Below are 25,221 nucleotides of genomic sequence, written 5' to 3'. Positions count from 1 at the left end.
AAGTGTTTTTTAACTGAAGTAAAATGCACAAACATATAATGAACCATGTTAAAATGAACAGTTCAGTGCCATTTGGTAAATCACACTGTTGCAGAACCACCACCTCTACCTAGTTCTAAAAACATGCTGTTCCTCGTCTAAAGGAAGCCCTGTGCCCATTTAGCAATGTGTCTATTAAGCTTCCCCCAAACTCCAACCACCTTAATGTGTCTTTTTTAATGCACATACAATTTTATTTTATGCACAGTTAGGCTCATGCTGTTTATAGAGTTTAATATACTGTATTTTATAATTGAAAAAATTCCTTCGTGTGCATTTCCTTGGTCTTTAATTTTTTTTTTCCTTGGGCTCAGTGTAATTATAAATCCCTACAACCTTTGAGGTTGATTTTCTGGTGTTACCAGCTCATGCTTCTTGGGAAAACACTTCCAGCCTCCTGGGCACTTCTGTTCACGATGCTGTGGTCTTCACCCCGGACATGTTTCCATTGCTGGGCCTGTCTTACCCTCTCACTGTTGTGTTTCATGAATTTGACAGGTTTCCTATGCAGACACTAGGTTCTGGGCTCAGCCCAGAGCAGCTCATTTGCCCTAATTGCAAGTGTTATCAAATGACTCCACCAAGGGAATGCAAAACAAATTACTCTAATTGCACCAGAAACATAATATGAAGTTTGGGTTTCACCTTTTGGTCCCTGGGAGAGGAAAATGTCACTAGCTTTAAATTGCTTCTCCATGTACCACAAAGTGCCAGTTTTTACTGCTAGCAAAAACTGCCATCGAGAACATGATATGCGTAACGTAGGCCTGCACCTGTTTTTATGCTTTCTAATCTTGGGGTTATAATTTTAAAAGGGGGGCACCTCACCTGCGATGACACTCTGTTGCCTCCAAGCACTATGATCTGGAGCAAATAATTTAATAATCTTACAATCAAGGGCTGGAAAACTGCAGCTCATGGGCCAGACCAGCCCTCAGCTGATTCTGTATGACCAGTGAACTAGGAATGGCTTTTATATTTGAAAGAGTTGTGAAAACAAAATAAGACATAAAAACTGACCAACATAGAACCACATGTGGCCTCCAGAGCCTGAAATGTTTATTACCTGGTCCTTTATAGAAAAGGTTTATTGCCCTGCCTGTGTGGCTCAGTTGATTGTGCGTCAACCCCAAAATCAGGAGGTCAAGGTTCGATTCTCTGTCAGAGCACATGCTAAGGTTTCGGACTTGATCCCCAGTAGGGGATGTGCAGGAGGCAGCTGATCAATAATTCTCCCTCATCATTGATGTTTCTGTCTCTCTCTCCTCCTTTCCTCCCTTTGAAATAAATAAAAACATTTAAAAAAAATTTTTAAAGAAAAGGTTTGCTGATCCCTAATAATCATAATAACAAGAGCAGCAGCAATGAAGATTTTGTTGTTGTTGTTGTTGTTGTTTTAGTTTATATTGCATAGCAGACCCTGCTCAAAACACTTGGCATGTATTATCTCATTTAAGTCTCACAACAATTTTATGGGATGGGTATGATTATCCTCATTTTACAGAGGAAGAAATTGGCCTAGAGAGGTTGAGTAACTTGTCCAAGGTCACACAGCCAGTAAGTGGCAGAGTTGGTGTTTTGAACCTGGGCTTTGGATCTACTCCAGATCCTGAATTCTACCACTACCCTATGCTGCCACTCTCAGGTTGGGGGGCAGCCATTTCCACCTATAACATTGTGCAACCCGACTATACTTTTTAAGATAAATATTTAATACTAGAGGCCCGGTGCATGAAATTCTTGCATGGGTAGGGCCCCTAGGCCTGGCCAGTGATCAGGGCCAATCTGTGGGGCAAGCAGCAGGGTGATCGAAGGCCCCCACCCACTGGGACCCGTCTTGGCCTGTTGCCACCCGCTCTCCTGCCCCACTCCCCACTGCCGCCACCTGTCAGGGCCTGTGGGCTGGGGGCAGCTCCTGCATTGAGCGTCTGCCCCCTGGTGGTCAGTGTACATCATAGCAACCAGTCATTCTGCCATTCAGTTGATTTGCATATTAGGGTTTTATATAGATAAATTGTTATCTGTGGGAGGTGTAAGACTTGGGAAGAACAGCACTTTCTAAATTGATGGGTAGCATAATGGATTCCTCAAAAAAAAAAAGTCCACATTTAAAGGGGTTCCCTGGTCACATAAGGATCAGAAAGCTTATAGGTTTCTCTATGGTAGGTAGCACTCTGAGAAATGTCACTATTCCATATCAACTTCAGCAGACGGTGGGGGAGGCTAGTCAGATATTCCACAAACTTTATTCATTTTTATTTTGATCTATTGAAGGGACACAAATGAAAATCATTTAGAATGACTATTGTATAGGAAAAAGTCAGCAAGTGACATCGTGGAGGCATTCTTCAGCCCAGTATTTTTCCAGATGGATCAAAAGAATGGAATCTAGGCATTCATTTATCATCTTCCCCATAAACATTATTTTTATTGTCTCTGTTTTCCTGCTGCATATTTCTTCCTTCCCTCCCCCTTCCCTTTTTGGGGGCGCACAGGAAAGTGGGGGGACTTTTCCATAAATGGTGGAAAGTTAGATAATGAAACAAACCCAGTGGCTTAGATTCTTTTTTAGCAGCTCACATTAAGTCCTATTCAATTCATAGGATTACATATAGATTGATGTGCCTGAGCTAATAAACAGGTTGATGCTACCTGGGCAGGAGTTGGCCCCTTGATTGATTGTATCTGTCTCAGCGCCTCAGCAGGTAGCATTTGTCTGCGTGTGGAAATGCTGTTCATTTCGGCATGACTTAATTTGCCAGCATTGTCAGGAGGATTGGGACCTCAGGGATTATAAGCACAGGCATCAGCTAAAGAAACAACTTCATGAATATCTTTCAACTCAGTGGTTGTTCATTCATGTTTTATCCACCAAGATTTTGCAAATTTGACAGTTGAGACCAAAAATTAATCCTCACAAAACTGGTGGTTTCTGACTGGCATAGGGTGATGCTCTTGATTTTCTCAAGATCTTAAATTTCTTCAGTTATTTTAGAGTTTTTCAATGGATGCCAAATAAGTGTTACGTAAAGTAAACAAAATGCCTCATTTTCTTTTTGAATGATTTCTGGGATTTGTAGAAATGGAGCTGCTCTGTGAACTCTGAGGCACTAAAGAACATCACATATTTAAAGTCAGTAGGCACTAGTGAGCATAGGCATGAATTTATTCTGAATGTCCTTTGTGTGTATGATTCCTTCGGCTGGGTCTGCAATATAAACTGACAGCAGACAAGAGAAAAAGCATAAAAATTTATTATTTTTTATTAATTTAACTCATTTTTTTTACATGCATGGGGGCATTACAGAAAGAACTGACTACCCAAAGGAGCAGTGCCATTTGAGTTTATGTAGCATCTTAGTAGGGGAAAGAGGAGCAAAAGGCCACTTATGGGAGAGCAAATGATTTTTAGGGAAGATTAATGGACCTTTAGGAGAAGAGATAGATATGAGAGACGAGATAGTAGATATGAGAGAAGAGATAGTAGATATGATAGTTTTGTGTCATTTTCTGTTTGGGTGTGGTGCCAACTTTTTATCTTCCAGTAGAGAAGATTAAAGTTGGTCCAGGGGTGGTGGTGGGGAATGGAATTTTAAGATAATTGAGTTTGTGTGTTTTTTAAAATTGATTTTAGAGAGAGGAAGGGAAAGAGAGAGAGAAACATCCATTTTTTATTCCACTTACTAGTATTGATGTATTCATTGGCTGATTCTTACATGTGCCCTGACCAGGGATTGAACCTGAACCTTGGCATATAGGACGATGCTCTAACCAACTGAGTTAAGCTACCCAGCCAAGGGCCAGATAATTGAGTTCTTAGGGAGGCTGTGTTTTTATGCAGTTAAGGGATTTCAGGAATTCAGAAATCCTGAAATAATTCTTGAGCTGAAAATAATTCTTGTGTCCAAGAGTCATATTTTTGGGTGGCACATCCTTCAACAGTATGCTGATCAGAGTAGATATCTGGAAGGAGATGTAGTTATTTGGGACAAGATTCTGTAGGTCCAATGGAACACAGTTACAGAGTATCTTGCCAAATGTGCCTTGGGCAGTGCAAAAATTGTCTCTTAGAAATAGTAATGAACAGAAACAGATCTGGTATGGGAACTGGACATTCCATTTCTGAGTGATGACAGGCACAGTGTCCTCTCCTTTCTTCTAACTATTTAGAAATCCTTTTTGACATAACTACCCAGTGTTGTCAAGATAACCAGCCAGGCTGGCAGACTGTTTTGACTGTCTGTGAGTGACTAAACTAATTTTGACTAGGAAAGTATAAATATTATCCAGCCCCATCCAAATCTATCTTTGAAACACAGCCTCACATACTCATATATGGCAGCTTATTTCCTGCCCAAGTACTCATTTGCCATGCTCTGAAGGTAATTTAAGAATCAAATGATGCTTACTACATTCCTTCTTTAACCTTCTTTAGCTTTACTCTGTGGATATTTTCTGGAAGACACTCAGGCTATGTCAAGAGAAAATAAAAGTCCCAGTTGCTCTCTTTCAGATTTTAAAATTTTATGAAAATTATTATTGACTTCCCAAGAGCTTTTAAGATTACTATGGGCTTGTCTCTTATTGCTATTCTTTTTTTCCCCATTTTTTTCTTTTTCTTTTTTTTGCCAAATCCCTATCGTTGTTGATCACGAGCTTGTGTAGCTTGCTGTGGGTCATTCATTATCATACACTCCTTAATTAAATGTTTCATCCTGGGTCTCACAATTGGATTTGTCTAGGGTTGCATGCTTAGCTCCTTTATTATGTGTGAAATTCTTCATCATGGTATCTCTCACTTTGCTCTTCTGGAGTAGCAGTTATGGGGACTTCCAGGTTTCTTTGCCTGATCTGTTCTCACTGTGAACGCTGTCATTTGCTGCCTGTTTGCCTTCCGTCCCAGGGCCATGAGGGGGTTGCCACACTGACACGATACCTTGTGAGACTGACATTCTACCTGCACTTCTCTCTCTCCTGCCTAGAGCCATGAAAAGGTAGTTGAAATGAAAGAGAAAAGTTGTTTTTATATTTTCTTCCTAACATGATGCAAAAACTGGTCTGTTGCTAGATCTGCTCCCATTTAATTTTAGAATGGATGTAGCATCCTAAATGAAAGGACAAAATGGTACTGTATGTTGTCAAGTCCTGGCTAAATCTCCACTCTCCTGCTTTGACGTCTGGGGTTTTAGAATCCTTGGGCCCTGCCTCAGACCTGGGCCAAAAGCCATGGGACTGAGACACTAGGATGGCACTCAGCCTCCAGGGACTCCTGCTGTGGTGTGAGCTCCAGCCTTGTGCTCAGGCCTCATCGCTGCACATTGTTGGCGCAAGTGACTAGTGTTCTTAATGGGTCCTCTAGTTCTTGTTTTGAGACTTCCGTCTTATCCTGAGACCTGTCTTGTTCTGAGACCTCTGTCTTATTTCTGTACCAAATTATTGAGTGAGTGTTCTCCCAGGAAGCCCCAGTCCTGGCCTGGCCTGATTTTGCGCTTACCTGTCCTGAAACAGGGGGAGCTGTTACCTCTAACAGGCTTCTGCAGGGCCATCTCCTGCTGCCTGGTGAGATCCTGCAACATCACCAGCTCCTGGGTTTTCTGTGGCTCCAGAACTTCCTTTGAGCCAGCCTCCCAATGGCTGCCAGCATTGCTTTTATAATGCTTAGAACTTTCTCTAAAATAGGTTAACACAACAATGATGTGCGCGCGCGCGTGTGTGTGTGTGTGTGTGTGTGTGTGTGTGTGTGTGTGTGAATTTTAATCCAAACGGGGAATGAAAATTTAAAATTTAATGTGTCTCAATTGGTATTACTCACCCTAAGGGTGGTTAGTGAGTATATGAAAAGCTTGACTCAAAAGCTCATGGCCCATTCATTATATATAAATTATACCTCAATAAAATTGATTAAAAACAAAACCAGACAAGTCTTTTCTCCAGTGGCTACCTCTATACCCTCTTCAATTATCTTTATCTCCGATTAGCGCCAGATGCTCGAGTACCAGCATAACTCAGTGAATGCTGCAGGAGAGTCACCTGGAGGGCCTGTTCAATTGCAGGCTGCTGAGCCATCCCCAGAATGTCCAATCCTGTAGGTTTGGGGTGGGGCCTGGGAATTGGTATTTCTAATACACTCCTGTGTGATGCTCATGCTGCTGATCCAGGAACCACTTGAGAATAGCTGGCATAGTGAAGAGCAGAACTGCTGTTTCATTGGTGGACTTCTGAGTAGTACTGAAGATACGCAGTGTCTAGAAATAACACACAAGCCCTGCTACCCTTGCGTGAACAAGGCACAAAAGACAAGCCCACATGCCTGCATGGCATCTCTTGAAAGCTTGTAAAAAATACAGAATCTCTGGCCCGGCCAATGTGGCCCAGTGGTTGAGTGTCGACCTATGAAGCAGGAGGTCATGGTTCGATTCCAGATCAATCAGGGCACATGGCCAAATTGTCGGCTCAATCCCCAATGTGGGGCATGCAGGAGGCCGATCAATGATTTTCTCTCATCATTGATGTTTCTATCTCTCTCTTCCTCTCCCTCCTTCTCTGAAATAAATAAAAATGTATTTTAAAAAAGACAGACTCTCCAGTGCAGACACTAGACCTATTGCATCTGAATCAGCACTTTAATATAATCCCCAGGTGATCCAAATGCACATTAGAGTTTCAAAAATACTGGGGTAAACTAAATTTAGTGTATGTGGTCTACTTCAGAGGTCCACAGTCATAGATTCATGTTAGAATTATCTTCAGTGTCTAAAAAGTAAATTGATGGTCCAACCACTCTCATATTTTAATGTGAATTTTCAGGGGTGGAGTCAGGCTTCTGAAATGTCTTCTAAACTCCACAGGGGATTCTGATGTACAACAGGCTCTGGGAACTACTAATCTTGTCTCTGAGTGCTGTCCACAGTTTCCTTTTCACACTGCACCAGCTGGAAGTGTCTTCCCTTTGGCCTCCCTTCAAAATTAAATATTAACAACTTAATATCAACTAATACCTTATCCTAACTGAACTGAAATGATTTCATTCACTTTGCTTATATAGGCTTATAAGAGAAAACATCTTGGGTTCTCCCTATAGTGTCTTTTTTTAAAAAAAAAATTTTCATTGATTTTTAGAGAGAGAGGAAGGGAGAGGGATAGATAGAAACATTGATGAGAGAGAAATATCATCAATTGTCTGCCTCTTGCAATCCCTCCACTGGTGATTGATCCTGATACCTGGGCATGTGCCCTGACTGGGAATTGAACCAGTGACCTCTTGGTTCATGGGTAGACTCTCAACCACTGAGCCATACCAGCTGGGCTTCCTACAGTGCCTTTACTCTAAAATTCGAGCCACTGCCTATATTTAGTGGCAAATGCTCACAGTTCAGTGCAAAAGCTTAATGCCTTCCTAAAACTAGCTGTCTATATATATAAAAAAAGCCTACTATGCTAAGTGTCCAACCGATTGGTCAACCGTTCGACTAGTCACTATGAATGCACACTGACCACAAGGGGGCAGACACTACAACTGGTAGGTTAGCTTGCTGCTGGGGTCCGGCCAATCCAGACTGGGTGAGATGGGCCAGACATGCCCTGGAGCCCTCCTGAGGGTCCCTCATCGGCCAGCCAGCCAACCTCCTATGGTCCCGGCTGGCCGGCCCCAATTGGCCCCAATGGGGACTGGGCGAGACAGGCCAGACATGCCCTGGAACTAACCTCCCACAGTCCCTCCCTGACCTCTAAAATATTTCTTCTAATTTACTTTCAATGTACATGAATTTGTGCACCGGGCCTCTAGTTTACTATAAAGATGTAGTTATTCCAGTAAATGCTATTCACCTGGAGATTTGTGAAATGTTGCAAATCTTGTCTTATTGCAGTGTTTAGACACTGGATATCTTACTTGAAAGTTTCATAGTTTGTCCCAAGTTCATGGAAATAGGTCTTATTTCCCTTCTTGAAGGCCTTCAGTCTTACCAGAACTCAATTCAAATGGATCGAAGGCTATATTTCAAATTCTATAAGTCTCTGGTTTATACTGTTTGAGCAGATGAAAACTATTTAATTGTTAAAGCAATTAGGCATCCTAGGCATAGCCAATTGAAATATGTCCTGACTTTTTCTTACCCACACTTAAACAGAAACCAAATAATAATAATAATAATAATAATAACCTTGGAAGGATCAAGGTTTATGAGTTCTAGGTGCCAAAAAGTTCCTATGTTCTAAATATTGCAGATGGCGCCCTGACCCGTTTGGCTCAGTGGATAGAGTGTCGGCCTGGGGACTGAAAGGTCCCAGGTTCGATTCCAGTCAAGGGCATGTACCTTGGTTGCGGGCACATCCCATTGGGGGGTGTGCAGGAGGCAGCTGATCGATGTTTCTAGCTCTCTATCCCTCTCCCTTCCTCTCTGTAAAAAATCAATAAAATATATTTTTTAAAAAATATTGCAGATGGCCCCATCCATTCATTATTTTCACATTCAAGCAGTTCAACTTCAGTCCCCTAAATGTGCAGGTCACGCATTCCATTCTAGTGAATGCAGATTTGTTCAGCATAGGTGGGAGGGACATAACAAAAGCGAATAGCGAATCAGGAACTGTGGGTCCTTACTAGAATTGCATATTCCAACTGAAGGCACTGTAGGAAACCTTCACCTTCCTGAGAAATCAGACCTGGATCTTCCTAGGTGGGCAATGAAAGGAGATGCTTCAAATTGGAGGGACTCCATCTTCTAGACCTGGGCTCCTCAAATGGAGGGTGCACACGAATCACCAGCGATCTTATTAAATGCACATTCTGATCCAGTGCTTCTGGGATGAAAGTATTACATTTGTCTCCTTTTTCCCCATTGACCTCTCCCTGGCCGCTCCCATTCCCCAGTACATGCCCTTGCCACCCCCTACTGTCTGTGTCCATTGGTTATGCTTATATGCATGCATGCATACAAGTCCTTTGGTTGATATCTTCTCGCGCCCCCGCACCCCCACCTCCCCACCTTCCCTCTGAGGTTGACTGCCTGTTTGATGCTTCTATGTCTATGTCTCTGGATCTATTTTTGTTCATCAGTTTATGTTGTTCATTATATTCTACAAATGAATGAGATCATGTGATATTTATCTTTCTCCAACTGGCTTATTCACTTAGCATAATGCTCTCCAGGTCCATCCATGCTGTTGCAAATGGTAAGAACAGCGCTTCTTTTAGCGAATTTGCAAACGAATCGCTTGCAAAGCTCATTTAAACACAGATTTCTGTTCCAGGCCCTAACACAGATTTAATAGGTGGAGCCTGATAATTGGCATTTTAATAATTCCCAGGTGATTCTGATGCTGCATGTCCCCTAAGTGGCAAGTCTCTAGTTAACTTTTGAGCACTTAGTTAAGAGGCCGCCATTGAAAACAAAGGGCCAGACACTAAAAGGTTAGGGAGGGTGCTTCTGAGTTTTTCCCTTTGGAGAAAATGACTTAGCAAACTTGGAGAGCGTCACGGGGTCTGTGTTATTTTTGCTTTGACAATATGCTTTTTTAACTAAAGACTAAAAAGAATGCTTCTGGAACAAAATCTAGAGATAAGATTGAGTTGAAGTGGTACTGACTTGTATAATAATGATAATAATAGTTATTTTAAAAGGACAAATCTCTGTGTGTAGAACAAGACTAGACGGACAAAATGTCAGTGGCTATCTCTTAATATCAGTACAGCAGGACCTTGAATAACAGGACATTTTGTTCAATGTCCTCATGTTATAATGTTGATGAGATGCCGTGGGGACTTTAACTCTTATTTGTATCAATTAGCCTGTGGTAAAACTGGTTTTGTTAGGTGTCCTTTCCCTTAAAGTTGCAGAACCTATCCACCGAGTTCAGTGAGGACTTGCTAATGGGATTTGGGGTGATGTTTACTTTTTGCTTTATGCTTTTTTTTTTTTTTTTTTTTTGCTTTGCATTTTTCTGTAAGGGGACATAGTATTGCCTTTATAACCCTTAAAAAAAAAAAAAAACCTAATGTTTTTAAGAGGGAAAAAATTAAGATCTATACACTGTGTAAGTTCTTATATTTTTCAGGTTAGCTTTTTTTTTTTATCTCTCATTATATACATTTATTTTAATGGGAAGGGGATTCTTTTTGTCTATGACAGTCCTGCTGTTCTGAGGGCAAAGGACATAGGTAAGTCTGTGGCCCAGCCATTTGCCTGGAAAATGATGAAAATAAGTTTAAGGAGTGCAAGGGGAGAGGCCAAAGGTTCCCAGGGGCAAATGCGAGACAGTTCCTGTCCCTCATTCTTTTACACCCAAGTGGCCCAGCACAGGCCCTCGGGAGTCCTTTGAAGGGCCTTTTTTCCTTCTCCTTAGAATGGCTGACGTAGGCTTTAAGTTAATTTAAACAAAATTGGAAAATATTACAATGAGGTAACAGTAACTAACAATTACAAGTGCAGAAACTGCCGATGCGGGCACCAGAACTGAATGGTTCCGGTGGGCTGGGCGCCAGTATCCAGGCTGCCTGTGCCCACGCAGGATGGAGGACCAGGGAGAAGCCACCCAGTGTCATATGAATCATATTATGAGTGTGTCACCACGGAGCCAGTGCATCTGAGTCACTTTATTTTTTTTCTTCTCTTAATCTGGGAGCTTTCAAAGAAGTGGATATGCATCTAGTTTACTCCTCAAACAACTTTCCAACTAAACTCTCAGGCTCTACTGACACCTGCTGGCATTTCATCTATTTTATGTTAAACACAAAACAAAGCAAAAAGTTAAATGCTTACCATATTTCCTATGGCCATTTGGCCTGACTATGCTAAGTGTACATTACCTGAAAGATAATAGAGAGAAAAAAAAGGCCTGACAGGGAGAAAGATGTGAACAGACATTGAGTGAAAATATCCCCAGTATGAAGGGCAGCCTACAGCATTCTGATTGCCTCTGGGCCCCGAGCTAGCAGCTCCATCACCTCGGGCCAGGCCCTTAACCTCACTTTCATCATCATGAAGATAAAGAAGCAGCAACCCTCTTCCCAGGGCACATTAGGACTTGTGAGGGTTCCTGGCATTTCCTACTAACTGAAGCATGGGTGCTGTCACTGGAGATATGACCTCTAAAGGTCACTCTCAGGGACCTTTCCACCACAATAAACAACATTCTTGCCCAGCCAGTGTGGCTCAGGGGTTGAACATCGACCTATGAACAAGGAGGTCACGGTTTGGTTCTGAGTCAGGGCACATGCCCAGGTTGCAGGTTCGATCCCCAGCAGGGGGCGTGCATGAGGCAGCCAATCAATGATTCTTGCTCATCATTGATGTTTCTGTTCCACTCTTCTTCTCCCTTCCTCTCTGAAATCAATTATTAAAAAAAAAAATTCTTCAACAGCACCGTATTTTCAGAAGATGGGTGGAAATTGTTGAAGCCTCCTTAAAGCCTCACATTTCTGCAATCTATTTCTAGAAACAACTAAATTAGAATAATCAGGAAAAAAAATAAAAAACAGTGAACAGTCTCAGACATTATCCACTTTTCTGTCCTAGGAAACCATGGACTTTGTTTTGTGTTTTGGAACACATACCAAGCCTCCAGGTTAAGAAAATGCTCCCCAAGTAATGCCAAACGAATTATTTGTGCTTTTTCTGTCTCCTCTTGGGAAACTCTGTATGAGCCTGCGGTCTGTTGGGCCAATAACAGGATATTTGATAGTCCCCGGGGAGTTGTAGTCACATATTTAGCCTGACAGAGGAAGGGAAGTCTGATGATGAAAATAATTGAGGCATTTCTTTAATGCTCCTATTTCATTTCTCCCTCCTGCCTCAGAATCCTGACTTCACTTACCATGCTTTCTGAGGCTTTCAGTGCTATTCACAGTCCTCAGAAAATGGCCTTTTCTACGTGTGAAAGGAAATTTACCTCTTAGAGCTCTTAAGTCCTCCCTCAGAAAGTCGTTAGGTATGATTGGAGCACAAAGAGAAAAGCAAAAACTCAGATTCACATCCTTTGGAATAGCTACTCTTAAAAAAATAAAAACAGAACAACATTACAAATGTCAGTGGGGAGGTGGAGAAATTGAAACCTTTGTGCATTTGTGATGGGGATTGTTAGATGGTACGGTTACCATTGAAAATAGTATGGTGATCCCTCAAAAAATAAAAAATAGAATTGCCACATAACCCAGCAAGTCCATTTCTGACTATATATCCAAAAGAATTGAAAACAAGAACTTAAAGAGATATGTGTACACCTATGTTCACATTCACAGCAGTATTATTTGCAATGGCCAACAGATGGAAACAACCCAAGTGCCCGAAAAATGAGGGAATAAACCAGATGTGGTATATACATACCATGGAATGATACTCAGCCTTTAAAAGGAAGGGTGCTTCATGGATGAACCTTGGGGACATTATGCTAAGTGACATAAGCCAATCACAAACAGACAGATACTATATGATTCCACCTATAGGAGGTAAATCCATAGAGACAGTAGAATGGTGGTTACCCGGACTAGGGGGAGAAGAAAATGTGGAGTTGTTGTTTAATGGCTGCAGAGGACAGAGTTTCAGATTTTCAAGGTGAAAAGAGTTCTGGAGATAGAATGTGGAGAGGGTTGCACCACAATGTATATCACGGATGCCACTGAATTATTTACTTAAAAATGGTCGAAATGATAACTTTTATGTATATTTTACCACCATTAAAATTAAAACCACACACACACACACACACACAGAACTCAGTCATGGCCTCTGGCCCTCACAGTGACTAAATCATTTGACGTGTCAAAACGTGCAGTCGATCCTTCTGTGGTGATCGGAATGTCCTGCATTTGCACTGTCCAATATGGTAGGCACTAGCCCAGTGTTGGCTTTTGAGCACTTGAAGTGGGACAAGTGCAGTGGAGGCCCTGAATTTCATTTTTATTCAGTTCAGATTTATACAGGCATGTGTGGCTAGTGGCTACCATACTGGAGGGAGCAGGAAGAATGTCCATCCATAGCACTATCTATTCCAACCTATTCCCCTGCCCGGCACAAAGCTTCAGCAGGCAGACTAGAAAGGTAAGCTACCAGCTGGTGTGGGAGCCCAGTTCTCTTTTCACCTCCAGTGTTGACTTGGTATGAAGCACTTTGCCGAGAGTGGGACTCTTGTTAGCATCTTGGTTTGGCATTCATTGGCACAGTTAATGGGCCCCAGGACAGAGTTGGCCTTAACCTACAGGCCAGCCTTTTCTATTAAAATGTCCTTTAAAGACCCACATTCCTTCACTGCCTGCCATGCACAATCTTCCTTCATTTTTCCCTTTAGATCCATGAGGTGATAGCTATGAACTAAGGCTGAGGTCCAAGCCCTTAGACAGAAGTTATGTGAGTGCATCGCTGCCTCCTGTGGGTACCCAGGCACTTAGTACATAGTTTACTTTTTAAGGCTTTGCTAAAAAATACAGACAGTAAGATATGAAAAATATTTTAAAAGAAAATATTTTTATCGATTGCAGAGAGGAAGGGAGAGGGAGAGAGAGAGAGAGAAACATCAGTGATGAGAGAGAATCATTGATTGGCTGCCTCCTGCACACTTCCCACTGGGGATCTAGCCCGCAACCCGGGCAAGTGCTCTGACCAGGAATCGAACCGTGACCTCCTGGTTCATAAGTTGATGCTTAACCACTGAGCAACTCCGGCTGCACTGTAACAAACTCTTAGAATGAAATAGTACCACACAGTAGAGTTGATGAACCCCTGAAGCATTCTTTGTCTAGAATGGGAATAAAGATTGTCATCTTGTATTGTGCAATGTTGCTTAGAAATTGTTACGCTTGCCAGTGATTGAAAAGGGGCTTATATTTAAACAGACTGCAAATAGAAGACTTGACAAGTCAATCAGAGAGCAGCATACCTCATGACAACCCGGTGCTTAATGACACTGTGGATGCCACATTTATCTTTTCGGAAAGAGTGAAAGCTGTTTATTAAAGAATAAAAAATGAGCAGGCCCTGGCCAGGTAGCTCAGTTTCTTAGAACGTTGTTCCAATATGCCAATGTTGCGGGTTCGATCCCCCATCAGGACACATACAAGGATTAACCATTGAGTACATAAAAAATAAGTGAAACAACAAATAGATAGTTCTCTCTCTTTATCTCTTCCTCCCTCCCTCTCTCTCTAAAAATTAATACATTAATTTAAAAAATGAGCATGCAAAATGAAGATGGCTGTGTGGCAGGAAGCGGATAAAAGAAGAATGTATGTTATTATTGCACAAAGTGGATACAGGCCATCTAATCAAAACTATGCTTAGCTCAGCAGATTTATTCACCAAGAACACTTCCTTTTCTTTCAGCAATGGGTAGACGGCCTGAGATCCATCATACACAACTTCAGGGCCAACAACGTCAGTCCGATGACCTGCCTCAAGAAACAGTGAGTTTCATTTGCTTCCCTCTTTGTTCTTGGCTGTTATCAAGCAAAGGGTCAGAGTAGAAAATGGGGCTTCGTATGTGGCCAGGCAATGTCTTACTAGCCTTCGCCCCCCCACACCCCCAACCCCCCCATGCTCCTGACCTTGGAGAAGAAGTTGACCAATACACACCTATACTCATCATGCCACCTGGCAGGGCGTTCATGATAAACCCACAGCCCCAGAACTATGAACAGAATGGTTGATGCCCCGAGTGTCCTCTGGGCTGTGGGCACTAGCTTCTGTGTCCCCAGACTGAGTGTGCTGATACATAGCTCCCCGTGCCCGGGGCCATAGTTGGGCGCTGCTGGGGCCTGAGCCTCTGTTTCATGAGACGGAGAAATGGGGAGCGTGGCCAAGAGAAGCACTTGCAAGAGCACCGCTGAGCCCATGGGCTGTTTAGCACACCATCAGGGATCCAGAGGTATTTTTGAAATTCATAAAACAGGCCTTAGCCCAACTCACTGTATCCAAATCCCAGAGGGATACCAAGTGGTAGATTTTAACAAATAAATTTTTAAGTTTAAGTATGTCCCATGCACATTTGGTCAATACTTAATAGTGAGGAACCATTTGTTGTTTGTCTGAAATTCAAATTTAACTCCAAGTCCCCTATTTTTATTTGCTAAATCAGACAACCCTAAATTCATGTCGCAGTGCATGATTGTCTCTGGTTTTCAAAGTAAATCTTGTGTTTGAGTGAGCGGTCTTGTAAAGTGCTTTTATCCTGACTGAAGCTGTTCCTCCTAAGAAACGTTAAGACAGCGCTGTCCTGTTGTTTTCCAGCTGGATGAAATTGGCATTTATGACCAACACAAATGGCAAAATTCCAGTGAGGAGGTAAGTCTCTCCTTTCTGCGTGTCCTTCCGTATCCTGTGTCCACCCTCGTCACACCAGAGCGAAGAGAGAGCCCTCCAAGTACTTATTCACTGCTTTCACTCAAAAACATTCTGGAGGCTGAGCTTGAATCACTTCAGCAAACACCAGGTTCAGTTTGTAAAAATCCTTTTATGAACAAAAAGTTGCATTTTTTCCGCCAACCAGATGGCAACATCTACTGCACTTTGATAAGTCCAAGAGCATCTGAAATGTAGCATTAATTTTTAAAATCTTCAAATAGGTGGGTTTTTAAGATTTAAATGCATTTTACCTGTGTGCCCTCAGGTAAGTTTTAGCAACAAAAGGCTAAGATTAAAGAAGTGTTTATTGTGCGCCTGCAGTGGCAGAGTATGGACTTTGTCTCAGGAAAGGGATGCCTCTGGATAGTGCCTCTCATTCTAGAGGTCCTCCGGTGCCCAGGGCAGGGGGCGCCTCTGTCTTCTTGCCACCATAAGCTCAGTTGGAAGCTCTTATGATGGTAGGGGTGGAAACTCTCTGGTATCATTTTGGCTGGTATTTTGGTAAGCACCTCATGGAAATTCCAGAAGTTGGGCTGGCCCCGGAACCACTGCTGTGCACGTGAGGCCAGGAGTATATTTGGACACATCAATCTAAGCCCCCAACCTTCAACCAAAACAGGCTCCCCAGATACCAACCTGCTCTTCTAGGAATCTCCAGACTCAGGTTCACTTGTATTTCTTCTCTGGACACCATGTTATCAAAGAAACCAATCAACCAACAACAACAAGTAAAACCCAGAATTACAGGGGAGTCACCACCGGCACAGCATTTCAGTTAGGCATGTTCCCCAGTGGCCTGATGATCACACTTGGCCATTTCTGACTCCTCTAGGCCTTCCTCTGCCCAGACACTTCGTTCTGCTGGGAAGCTTCCGTTCTGCATCACTATGAGAGTACTAGTATCTTCATACTTTCTCAACATATTCTTTTCAGATTAAACAGAATTGTCCTAGAGGTCATCATTTTTCTTAATTGCATCTATTATAACAGTCATGAACTAAAGTATCCATGTGACACAACTGAAATATCATTGAGAAAATGAAAAGCATACAAATCATCAAAGAGACCATAGACAGGGCCCTTGCTGGTGTTGCTAAGTGGTTAGAGCATTGGTTGGCCTGAATACCAAAGTGTCAAGGGTTAGATTCCCAGTCAAGGGCATGTACCTGGGTTATAGGCTCTAGCCCCAGCCCCAGTCCTGCTCGTGCAGAAGGCAACCAATGAGTGTGTTTTCTCTCTCTCTCTCTCTCTCTCTCTCTCTCTCTCTCTCTTCCCATTCTCTATCTCCCTTGAACTCTCTCTTAAAAAAAGAAAAAGACCATGGACAGCGTTCCTTTTACTTAACCTTTTATTGAGGGTTTACAGTGTTATATGCCTCAAGCATTGGTTGTAGGCTTTACACAGCTACATGTAGGATTCCCTGATTTTTATTTAATAGTTTACTACCAAGTCAATGTGATGCCTCCTATACAGTTTATAAAAAGTCCTGTGAGCATCCTTGACTGATGGTTATTGGCAAAGACACTGTACACTGACCCTTATTTTATTTACAACTCCTTCTTCTTTTGAGCGATAGCAGGACAATTATTTTAATGTATCTCAGCATTCTCCAGCTACTTGCAAATATATAGTGACTTTTTATTTAAAATTAGTATGGAAGTAGTAAGTCCCAACTCAGAGAACATAGATAGCAGAGTCAAGAAAAGAAATATAAGTTTGATCGGTTTTTACATATCTTACTCTCCTGCATTTTCTTCCCAGATAAGGTTCAGGAAATGGACAAAGTATGAAACACATAAATTGTGATCAGAGCCCTTGTAACCAGCAGTTCTGGTTTCATTTGCATGCATCCTACTAATAACATTGCTGTTATACTCTTGGAAGCTTTCTCTGATTCCAAAGATCTTTATCTAGCGTGTTCACATAGGAAATTACCTTTTTTGTAGAAATAGCCGAAATGTTTTGTCTTGTTCTGTAGCTCTCTTGGACATGAGCTCTTTGGTGCCTGCCAGTATTAACAGGTGTTTGACAGTGGACATCTGTGATTCGGGGGCAGTTGGTTGGAGTTGATGGAGAGTTGATACCACGCCAGAAAAAAGCGGATAAATCTCCTGGTGGATGAGCCGCCAAGGGCTAAGGGAAATTGTTCTGAATGTCTTAATGGCTATGAAGTGTAAACACTTTTAAAAAGTCGTTTCATCACTATCATTCTGGCGTTTTTAAAATGGAAACTATTAGTATATTAGTATGTGTGCACAATGTTACAGGGGACCTGACTTCACACTTAGTACACAGCTTGGGAATGGCGCTGCTCTTTAGCATTAATCAACATTTAATAGCCAGGAAGTTTCAGGGATGATGAATGAAGAAAGTGAGAAACACTTTATCTCTCCCTTCTCTTTTCTTTCTGTGTATAATATCTCATGCCGTCTGCTTTTCTCTCACGCTCACAGACTCACACTCAGCTTGTTTTCCCACTCTGGCCAAAGCTTTGGAGGGGGCACTGTTTTCTTTTGCCATCTCCTACTCTCTGTCAGCTGGAGTTGGAAGCAGCTGCTGGAGAGTTGGGAAAGGGTAGCCAGCTAGTAGTGTGGGCACTCCTGGAGGGAGTCGGGAAGGGGACAGCTGTGTTAAAGAAGGCCGAGACCCTCATGTGTGGCTGTGGCCACCCATCTTCGACATAATCCACCATGTCCCCCCGGCCCAGCCTGCCCACTGAGAGGCGCCCGTTCTGCTAGGGCTTCATTTCAGGAGTCCTCCCTGAAGATGGTGTTAAACTGCTGGATAGATTGTGGACCCTTTGAGGACAAGCAAAGAGTGAGACTCCCTTCGTTTCTAGGAACATTGGTGTCTTAGTCACCTGTAAGGTCCCTGGGAACGTAACCAGGATTCTAGTAGGACTGGGCGCCACTTAAGGGTATTTGCTGTTATGGCATTTCCTTTGGGGAAGTGATTTATTTTGATTCAATAAAATCTCATTGAGCACCTGTTTGTTATGAAGCACTAAGCTGTACTCTGTAGGCATGAGGCTGTCTGTCAAAGCTGGCTCAATCATAGTCCTTTATATTCATGTTTCCATGGAATGCCTAGTTTGGTGTCTAAAACGGTCCCGCCTGTGATAAGTGTGTTTCTCTCAGGACTCTGGGTAAATGGCCTTCTGCTGGGCCTCTGAGGCAACTGGAAACTCAAAGAATTCACCTTCACACCACAACCCCTTTACCCCTAGCGAGTGCATCTAAGGCCTAGAATGATTCTGAAAGCTGCCTGCAGCAAAGGGAATAAAGGCACTGCCCCAGGGAATGGTCTGTTCACTTGCTTTCTCCCACTTTCCACCCTGGGTTTGCTCTCTTTTATGGAATGAGGTGAGCAGATCTGTGATGAGGTTGGCCAGCCCAAGGCCCCTCATGGAAAGGTGGCCTGAGAATGAGACCCTCTGTCCATATGCCACTTCTTGCCTTTATTATCTCCAGCGCAGTCATGTTACTGGGCATGACTTTGCCCTCTCTAATATATTCCTGTTTATTTCCCTCTGTCCTGGCACTAGACACCCTAATTTCTCTCTCAAGTTTTCTATCTCCTACAAATGCTTGGACCTTCCTAATCCCATGAGATGTTCTTTTTCTACTTCCTTTTTTAAAAAATAAGTATTTTTATTGATTTTTGAGAGAGAGAGAGAGAGAGAGAGAGAGAGAGAGAGAGAGAGAGAGAGAATGAACTTCATTGGTTACCTCCTGTTCGCACCCTAATGCAGGATCTAACCCACAACCTAGGTACATACCCCAACTGGGAATCAATCGAACCCGCCACCTTTTGGTGCATGGGATGACGCTCAACCAACTGAGCCACACCAGCTGGGCATCTGCTTTTCATTTCTTGGCATGTTACCAAGTCCTGGCCAAAGAATTCTGTTTCTATACACTCTTTCCTTCCTCCTTGCGTGAGCCCTTACCTAACATCCAGGTTTTGTTTTATCAGAAAGGCTCAGCCCTGTCCCTGCTACATTCATGACCATGTCAATCAGTTTTCATCTCCTTTGTCAGGCCTATCCAGACCTAACAGAAGCTCAAGTTAGCTGAGATACCCTGAGATTGCTATGCAAAGAGTTTCCTCCTCATTACAAGTGCCAGACATTGCAAATCCTGCCTGGGGGCCTGTAGCTCTCCCATTAACACATTCTTTAACAAAAATACACAGGGAAGAGCTACTTTACACCTTTATTATAAAGGTCAGATAGATTACTTCTCAGCCCAAGTTAAAGTATATAAATTCCATGAACTCCAGAGAAGTGAGAGAATGTGGAAATAGCGCCCTCTACAGTAGAAATCCTCATACTTGATGTCTAACACTTAAGCCCTTCCATGTCTGTAGATTTGTTAAAGGGAATTCATAGGCCTCCCTGCATTTGAATACGGTTGTCTCAAGCACTCCTAAAAATATACCTCTTGAAGTATTCTTGGACCAAGTGTGAAACAATAAAGCTTTGAATGAACACATAACAATTCATTTACTTAAAGTCAGGTCTTCCCATTCTATTTTGGGAAGTTGTACTCTATGGTTAAAGTGGTGCTGTCTCCCACTCATCAGGATTAACTGGTGGCGCTGTTTACATTTGGAGCTGGCCTTCCACTTAATGTGAATGGTGGAGTACAGGGCAAGGTTGGGACCAGGGAGGCACTGCTACAAACTCTCCTGTGCTCACAGGCAAGGCGTTCTAAAGATAAGCTTCTCAGATGAAAGCACACTCTATCTTAAGTGGAGGCTGGACTTCTGATTTACAGTTAAAATTATTATGGTGACAATTAGCAAGCAGGGAGTGAATGGAGGCTCCTTGGGCAGCTAAGGCATGGCTCAGAGCCAGTGTGGATTCCAGGGCACCAAGTCATCTCCTCAGTAGCGTTCATTCCGAGGGTCACCAATGTATTAATCCTAGGGAGTCTCTTTTTTTCTATCTTTATCATCATTAGAAAATGTGCTCATTGAGGTGGCATCCATTGTACTAGTCTTGATGCACACCCTACTAGTTCAAAGGCTGGGCACACAGTGCAATATACAGCTCTTGGAACACAGAAACCCACACCTGAAACCTATATGAACATATTATACAATGTCACCCCAATAAATTTAATTTAAAAAAGGCTGCCCCATTATTCAAAAATAACATGTCTAGAGGTAGTGCCAAGATTCTGTTGAAACATGGAATAATTGTTCCCCTGCCTCTCCTCTCCCCCACACCTATCACTTACATAACAAACCGCAATCTTTGAGGCAGCTGACGTTTCAGAGTAGCTCAAGGATGCTTAGCTCAGAAAACAAACACATGAAAAAATACGGCTGATAGAGCATGTCAGCTGTAGTCAGAGTGACACCAGGGCCAGGGCATTCACAGGCATGGGCTGAGTTCTGAGGGGCCCACTTCTTTTCCCCAAGCCCAGATGTGGTCAACACATGGTGTTTTTCTACAGCTATCGTCCATCTGCCACATGCCCTCTTCCTTCCTAAGAAAGTAATTTGGCAGTGTCAACATGTGTCATTATTTTTGTCCAAAGGTATGTATCCCCCAGAGCCTGTGGTATTCACAGGCACGCTGGGGTGTTAGCCTGTCTTAGAATTCAGTTACCTCACCAGCACAATCAGCTGGTCACCACAGGGCACTGCAAGAGCTGGTGTGGAAAGTAAACCACACCTAGAAATGGGAAGTAATTTTATTCCCCTTGTCCTTCTCCCTCCATCCCACCATCCCTGGTGTTACTTGGAGCTTTGCATCAGAGAAAACAGAATTAACAATGCCTTGATTTTTTTTTCTTTTCTGCTCTAGTATTACTAGAACCTTTGCATCGGGGAAGACAGAAAAGGTGATCTTTCAAGCACTCAAGGAGTTAGGTCTTCCCAGCGGAAAGGTATGAATTAATTTATTTTATTTTTCACTTACACTTGACATTCAGTATTATTTTTCGGGTGTACAGCATAGTGGTTAGACATTTATATGGGGTAATTCCCCCAATAAGTACAGTACCCACATGGCACCAGACACACTTATTACAATATTATTGACTCTATTCCCAACGCTGTACTTTATATTTCGTTGCTATTTTGTAACTACCTGTTTGTACTTCTGAAACTCTCCCTTTTCTGTCCAACTCTCCCATCTGGCAAACCATCAGTTTATTCTCTGTGTCTATGAGTTTGTTTCTGTTTTGTTTGTTTATTTTGTTTGCTAGTGAAATGATATAGTATTCATCTTTTTCTGACTTATTTCACTTAACATAAGGTATTCATTTATTTAATGATGTGTTCCTAAAACCATTTTCCTTATTTCTGTTCTCATATGTAATAAGCCAGATTATATATATATATATATATATATAAAACCAATCTCCATTAGATTGAGAATTAGATGCAGTCCATAGACTCCTTTTCCTTTTCCCTTCATTTTCCTTCCTTGCTTTTGTTTTCTTCTCATTTTAACCTCAGTGCTTTCAAATTCAGAGAGTGTACTTCAAAGTGTTGTTGTCCACTTTATTAAGTAGGGGAAATGGCTCTTGCACAGTCTGTGGAAAGTTTATTTTAGAGAACGCCATCAGCATTGCCTCGATCAAGCGCAGTGTCGGCATGAGTAATTGACTAATAAATTCAGTTCTTCTAGACGGCTGGCCGGTGTTTTATGAAGCACCTCTTCCCCCGCAAACCATTTGTGTTCATGGCCCTTCAGATTTAAAAGAACTGCAATTAATTTATTGACTGCAAGAAAGATTTAAGCCTGTTGCTGCTTTTAAAAATTCCTATTTGAACTATAAATTTCAGTATGAAAAGCAAAATCTTATAGGGTTGTCCTGAGCCTCTTCCTGCGGTCTTAGGAAAATTCACAACATACGCAGAAGTAAACTCCAGGCTTGATTTATTCAGCAACCTTTAGGCAGGCTCTTGTGTTTCTCCCTCAAGCAGAGAAGAAGGAAATGTTTCTTGATATTTGTTCTCTGGGGTGTTTCCTAGAGCAGGCCCAGCTGTGGCCGAGGTCTGCCACACAAGCTGGCCCCCTGGTAACTAGAACTGCTCAGTTCCACGGGCCCTTTCTGAGGATGGCCTGGCCGCAGCTGGAGGTTGGCCTCTGGCTTCTGTCAGCAACAATCAGAGATGGAGGCCCAGGGATCCTAAGTAGTCAATCCTGTAGACTCTTCCCCTCTGAGGAGAAAATATATCCCATGATTTATGACATACTTTTCTTCTTTACAGAATGATGAAATCGAGCCTGCAGCATTTACTTATGAAAAGTTCTATGAACTGACACAAAAGATTTGTCCTCGGACAGATATAGAGGATCTTTTTAAAAAAATGTAAGTAAGTTCCATTTATGAGAAAGTGTCCCATCAGGATTATCCTTGTCCTTTTAGATTTTTTAAAGTTTTATTGTCATCCTATTTTATGATAGTGTGTTGATAGTATCTAGGGATATCTAGTGAGAATTCTATTTTCACCCCCAAGTTTATCTGTGTAAAAGTTTACTGATTTTTTTTTAAGATTTTACATAAATTAATGGCAGCACCTGGAACTTTTTTTTTCCCCTTTGCATTGGCTTTACTAACTACCTACAATTTTAACCTGCTCCTTTAGGTATTAACCTGTTATGTGAACTAACTAGATTCGATTTGGAATGTTATTATGTTGTTGAAAAGTTCATTCATTCCAGTTATCTCAAATGGATGACTTACATGTTGTTGCTTTTTTTTTAAATAATGTCTTTTGATAATGCTAGAGAAGAATTGCAGAATTTCCTGTGAGCTAGTGGGAGTGTTTCTTTTCCTTTGTTGTTGTGGGGTTTTTTGTTGTTGTTTTGGGGGTTTTTTTCATTGTCTCTGGCCATTTTAAGAATGCACCACTACTTCAGGGTTAGAAAATAAGTTTAGAATTATCATCAATAATTGTCAACATGTAAATCGTACATACTGTAGCATCAAATACAAAAACTTACTTTTTCTAATACATTTCTTTTCAGCAATGGAGACAAAACTGATTATTTAACGGTAGACCAATTAGTGAGCTTTCTAAATGAAGTAAGCTTTTTCATACATTAACTCCATATAGTCTGTGTGCAGTGGCTTGCCTCCTCCAGCGTCCTCATTGCATGCCCGCATCATTCGCCCTCATTCGCTTTGCTTTTGACCTGCTGATCTTTTCATTATGGCTTTACCAGGTGCAAAAATCAGCCGCTGCCCTTGTGTGTCCATGCACTTCCCACACGTTGGCTTTGCACACTGCTTTTTTGTTGGTTTCTTGCTGCGATGTATTGCTCTGTGTGTGCGTGTAACTTTTTTATGATATATTGATTTAATTAAGTGTGTCTATGTTTTTTTGCAAGACAATATTGAAGGTACTTATGTTTTTTTGTTTTTCCTATTGATGTCATTAAATAGAAAGAGAATGGATTTACTTTGCCACACTATATAGTTGGATTCCCCATTGCTAACTTTTTCTTATATCTTTGCATGGAACTGGGAAGCTTGATTTTTGTCTTTTAATGGATTGCATGTAAGAAAAGTTTGTAGATTCAAAATAGAATATTTTGACAAGCACAATTATATTTCCTGGGTGAAAATATAGTACATATTAGGTCAACTGGATTGCAGGTTAAATTTTTACTTTTTATTTTTATAACATTCTCAGGGCTAATTTTAGAACATGATTCACTTAACCACCAACACTGGTGGGCAGAATTTGCTTAAGCCGAATAAAAAAAAATATGGTAGGACAAGTAAAGGTTGCAACTTTCATTCCAACTCAAATTAACTTCCTTCCCCCCCCCCCCACCAATGGACAAATAAAAATGTTTCCTCTTCAGTGAAACCCGCAGAAGCTCTTGCAAAATACAAAAAGGAAAATTCACTTTTCCCCCAACACTCGAATAATAAGAGTTTAAGTGAGAAATGGACAATATATTTTCATTTTCAAACAATTTATGTTAACCATTGTGCCATATAAAGGGAAAAATGTTAGAAAAGTCAGTATCATGCCAGACATGAGGTATTGCCTCAAAAAAGACAACAGGCAGGCTGTGACTTGCCAATTTACAGAGAGAAATCACATCTTTGCAGAAAGGCTTCCTTCTTCTTTCCCTGCCAGGGCTCAGTGACTTCCAATATGTGGGGTTACATGTTAGAAGAAACGGTTACCAGAGCCTAACAGCATTGATGCAGGAAAGAGAAGGTACCCCATAGATAAACACAGAGGCCCACATTCACATAAGCCTTTCAGTATAATATGATATTCATTTTGCTTGAAAACAGTTTAAGCTTTTGCACTCCACCATTTTTTTCTCACGTGAATACTGTGTTCGGAATCTTTACCCAGATATTATCCACATTCTTCTGCCACCATTGCTCGTAAGTTAAATTGCTTTCCTTTATTTCTTTAACCCCTTCTCCCTCCTCTGCTTCAAAAAATATATATATTGTTCTATGTCCCTCAGTTTCCTCATGCAATTGGGGTGTTTGATCATCTTAAATCCTGGTGAGATGGGCAGGAAGCATGCTTTCTACTAAAAGGGGAAAACACTTCAGTGGATAGGAGAAAGTCGACCACACCATCAATTAGGCACTTTCTAACGAAAGGCCTCTTGTGGGCATGGGGGTGAAGCTGGCACCCAGCCTTTTATTAAAGGTGTATTTCACTGCGCAATTCTGAGTCTGAGGATAGGTGCTGCCTTCATGGGTTCCTATTTCATGCCTTTCCTTTTATGGATTGTTTTTGTAGGCCTACCCAGTAATCACTCTTGTCATTCCTATAAGGCTAAGTAGATAACATTTAACTTTTAAAAGATATGATCATCCATACTTTCTTTGCTCTGTCATCCAAATTC

General features: G+C 41.8%; 1 protein-coding gene across 8 annotated transcripts in view; it reads left to right on the top strand.

The window, feature by feature from the left end:
• The window catches only part of PLCB4 (phospholipase C beta 4), a 380,146-nt gene that overhangs the window by 278,078 nt on the left and 76,847 nt on the right, over positions 1–25,221 (top strand). For all 8 annotated transcript variants that reach the window (XM_059705568.1, XM_059705565.1, XM_059705567.1 and 5 more), the window contains 5 exons: positions 14,355–14,434; positions 15,258–15,311; positions 21,187–21,268; positions 22,602–22,702; positions 23,362–23,419. In XM_059705568.1, the coding sequence (XP_059561551.1) occupies positions 14,355–14,434; positions 15,258–15,311; positions 21,187–21,268; positions 22,602–22,702; positions 23,362–23,419 (375 nt within the window). The remainder of the gene's footprint in view (positions 1–14,354; positions 14,435–15,257; positions 15,312–21,186; positions 21,269–22,601; positions 22,703–23,361; positions 23,420–25,221) is intronic.

Source organism: Myotis daubentonii, chromosome 8, assembly GCF_963259705.1.
Source record: "Myotis daubentonii chromosome 8, mMyoDau2.1, whole genome shotgun sequence".
In the NCBI taxonomy this organism is placed as follows: domain Eukaryota; kingdom Metazoa; phylum Chordata; class Mammalia; order Chiroptera; family Vespertilionidae; genus Myotis; species Myotis daubentonii.
Note: the sequence above shows the minus strand (reverse complement) of the source record. Positions and strands in the feature narration are given on the sequence as shown.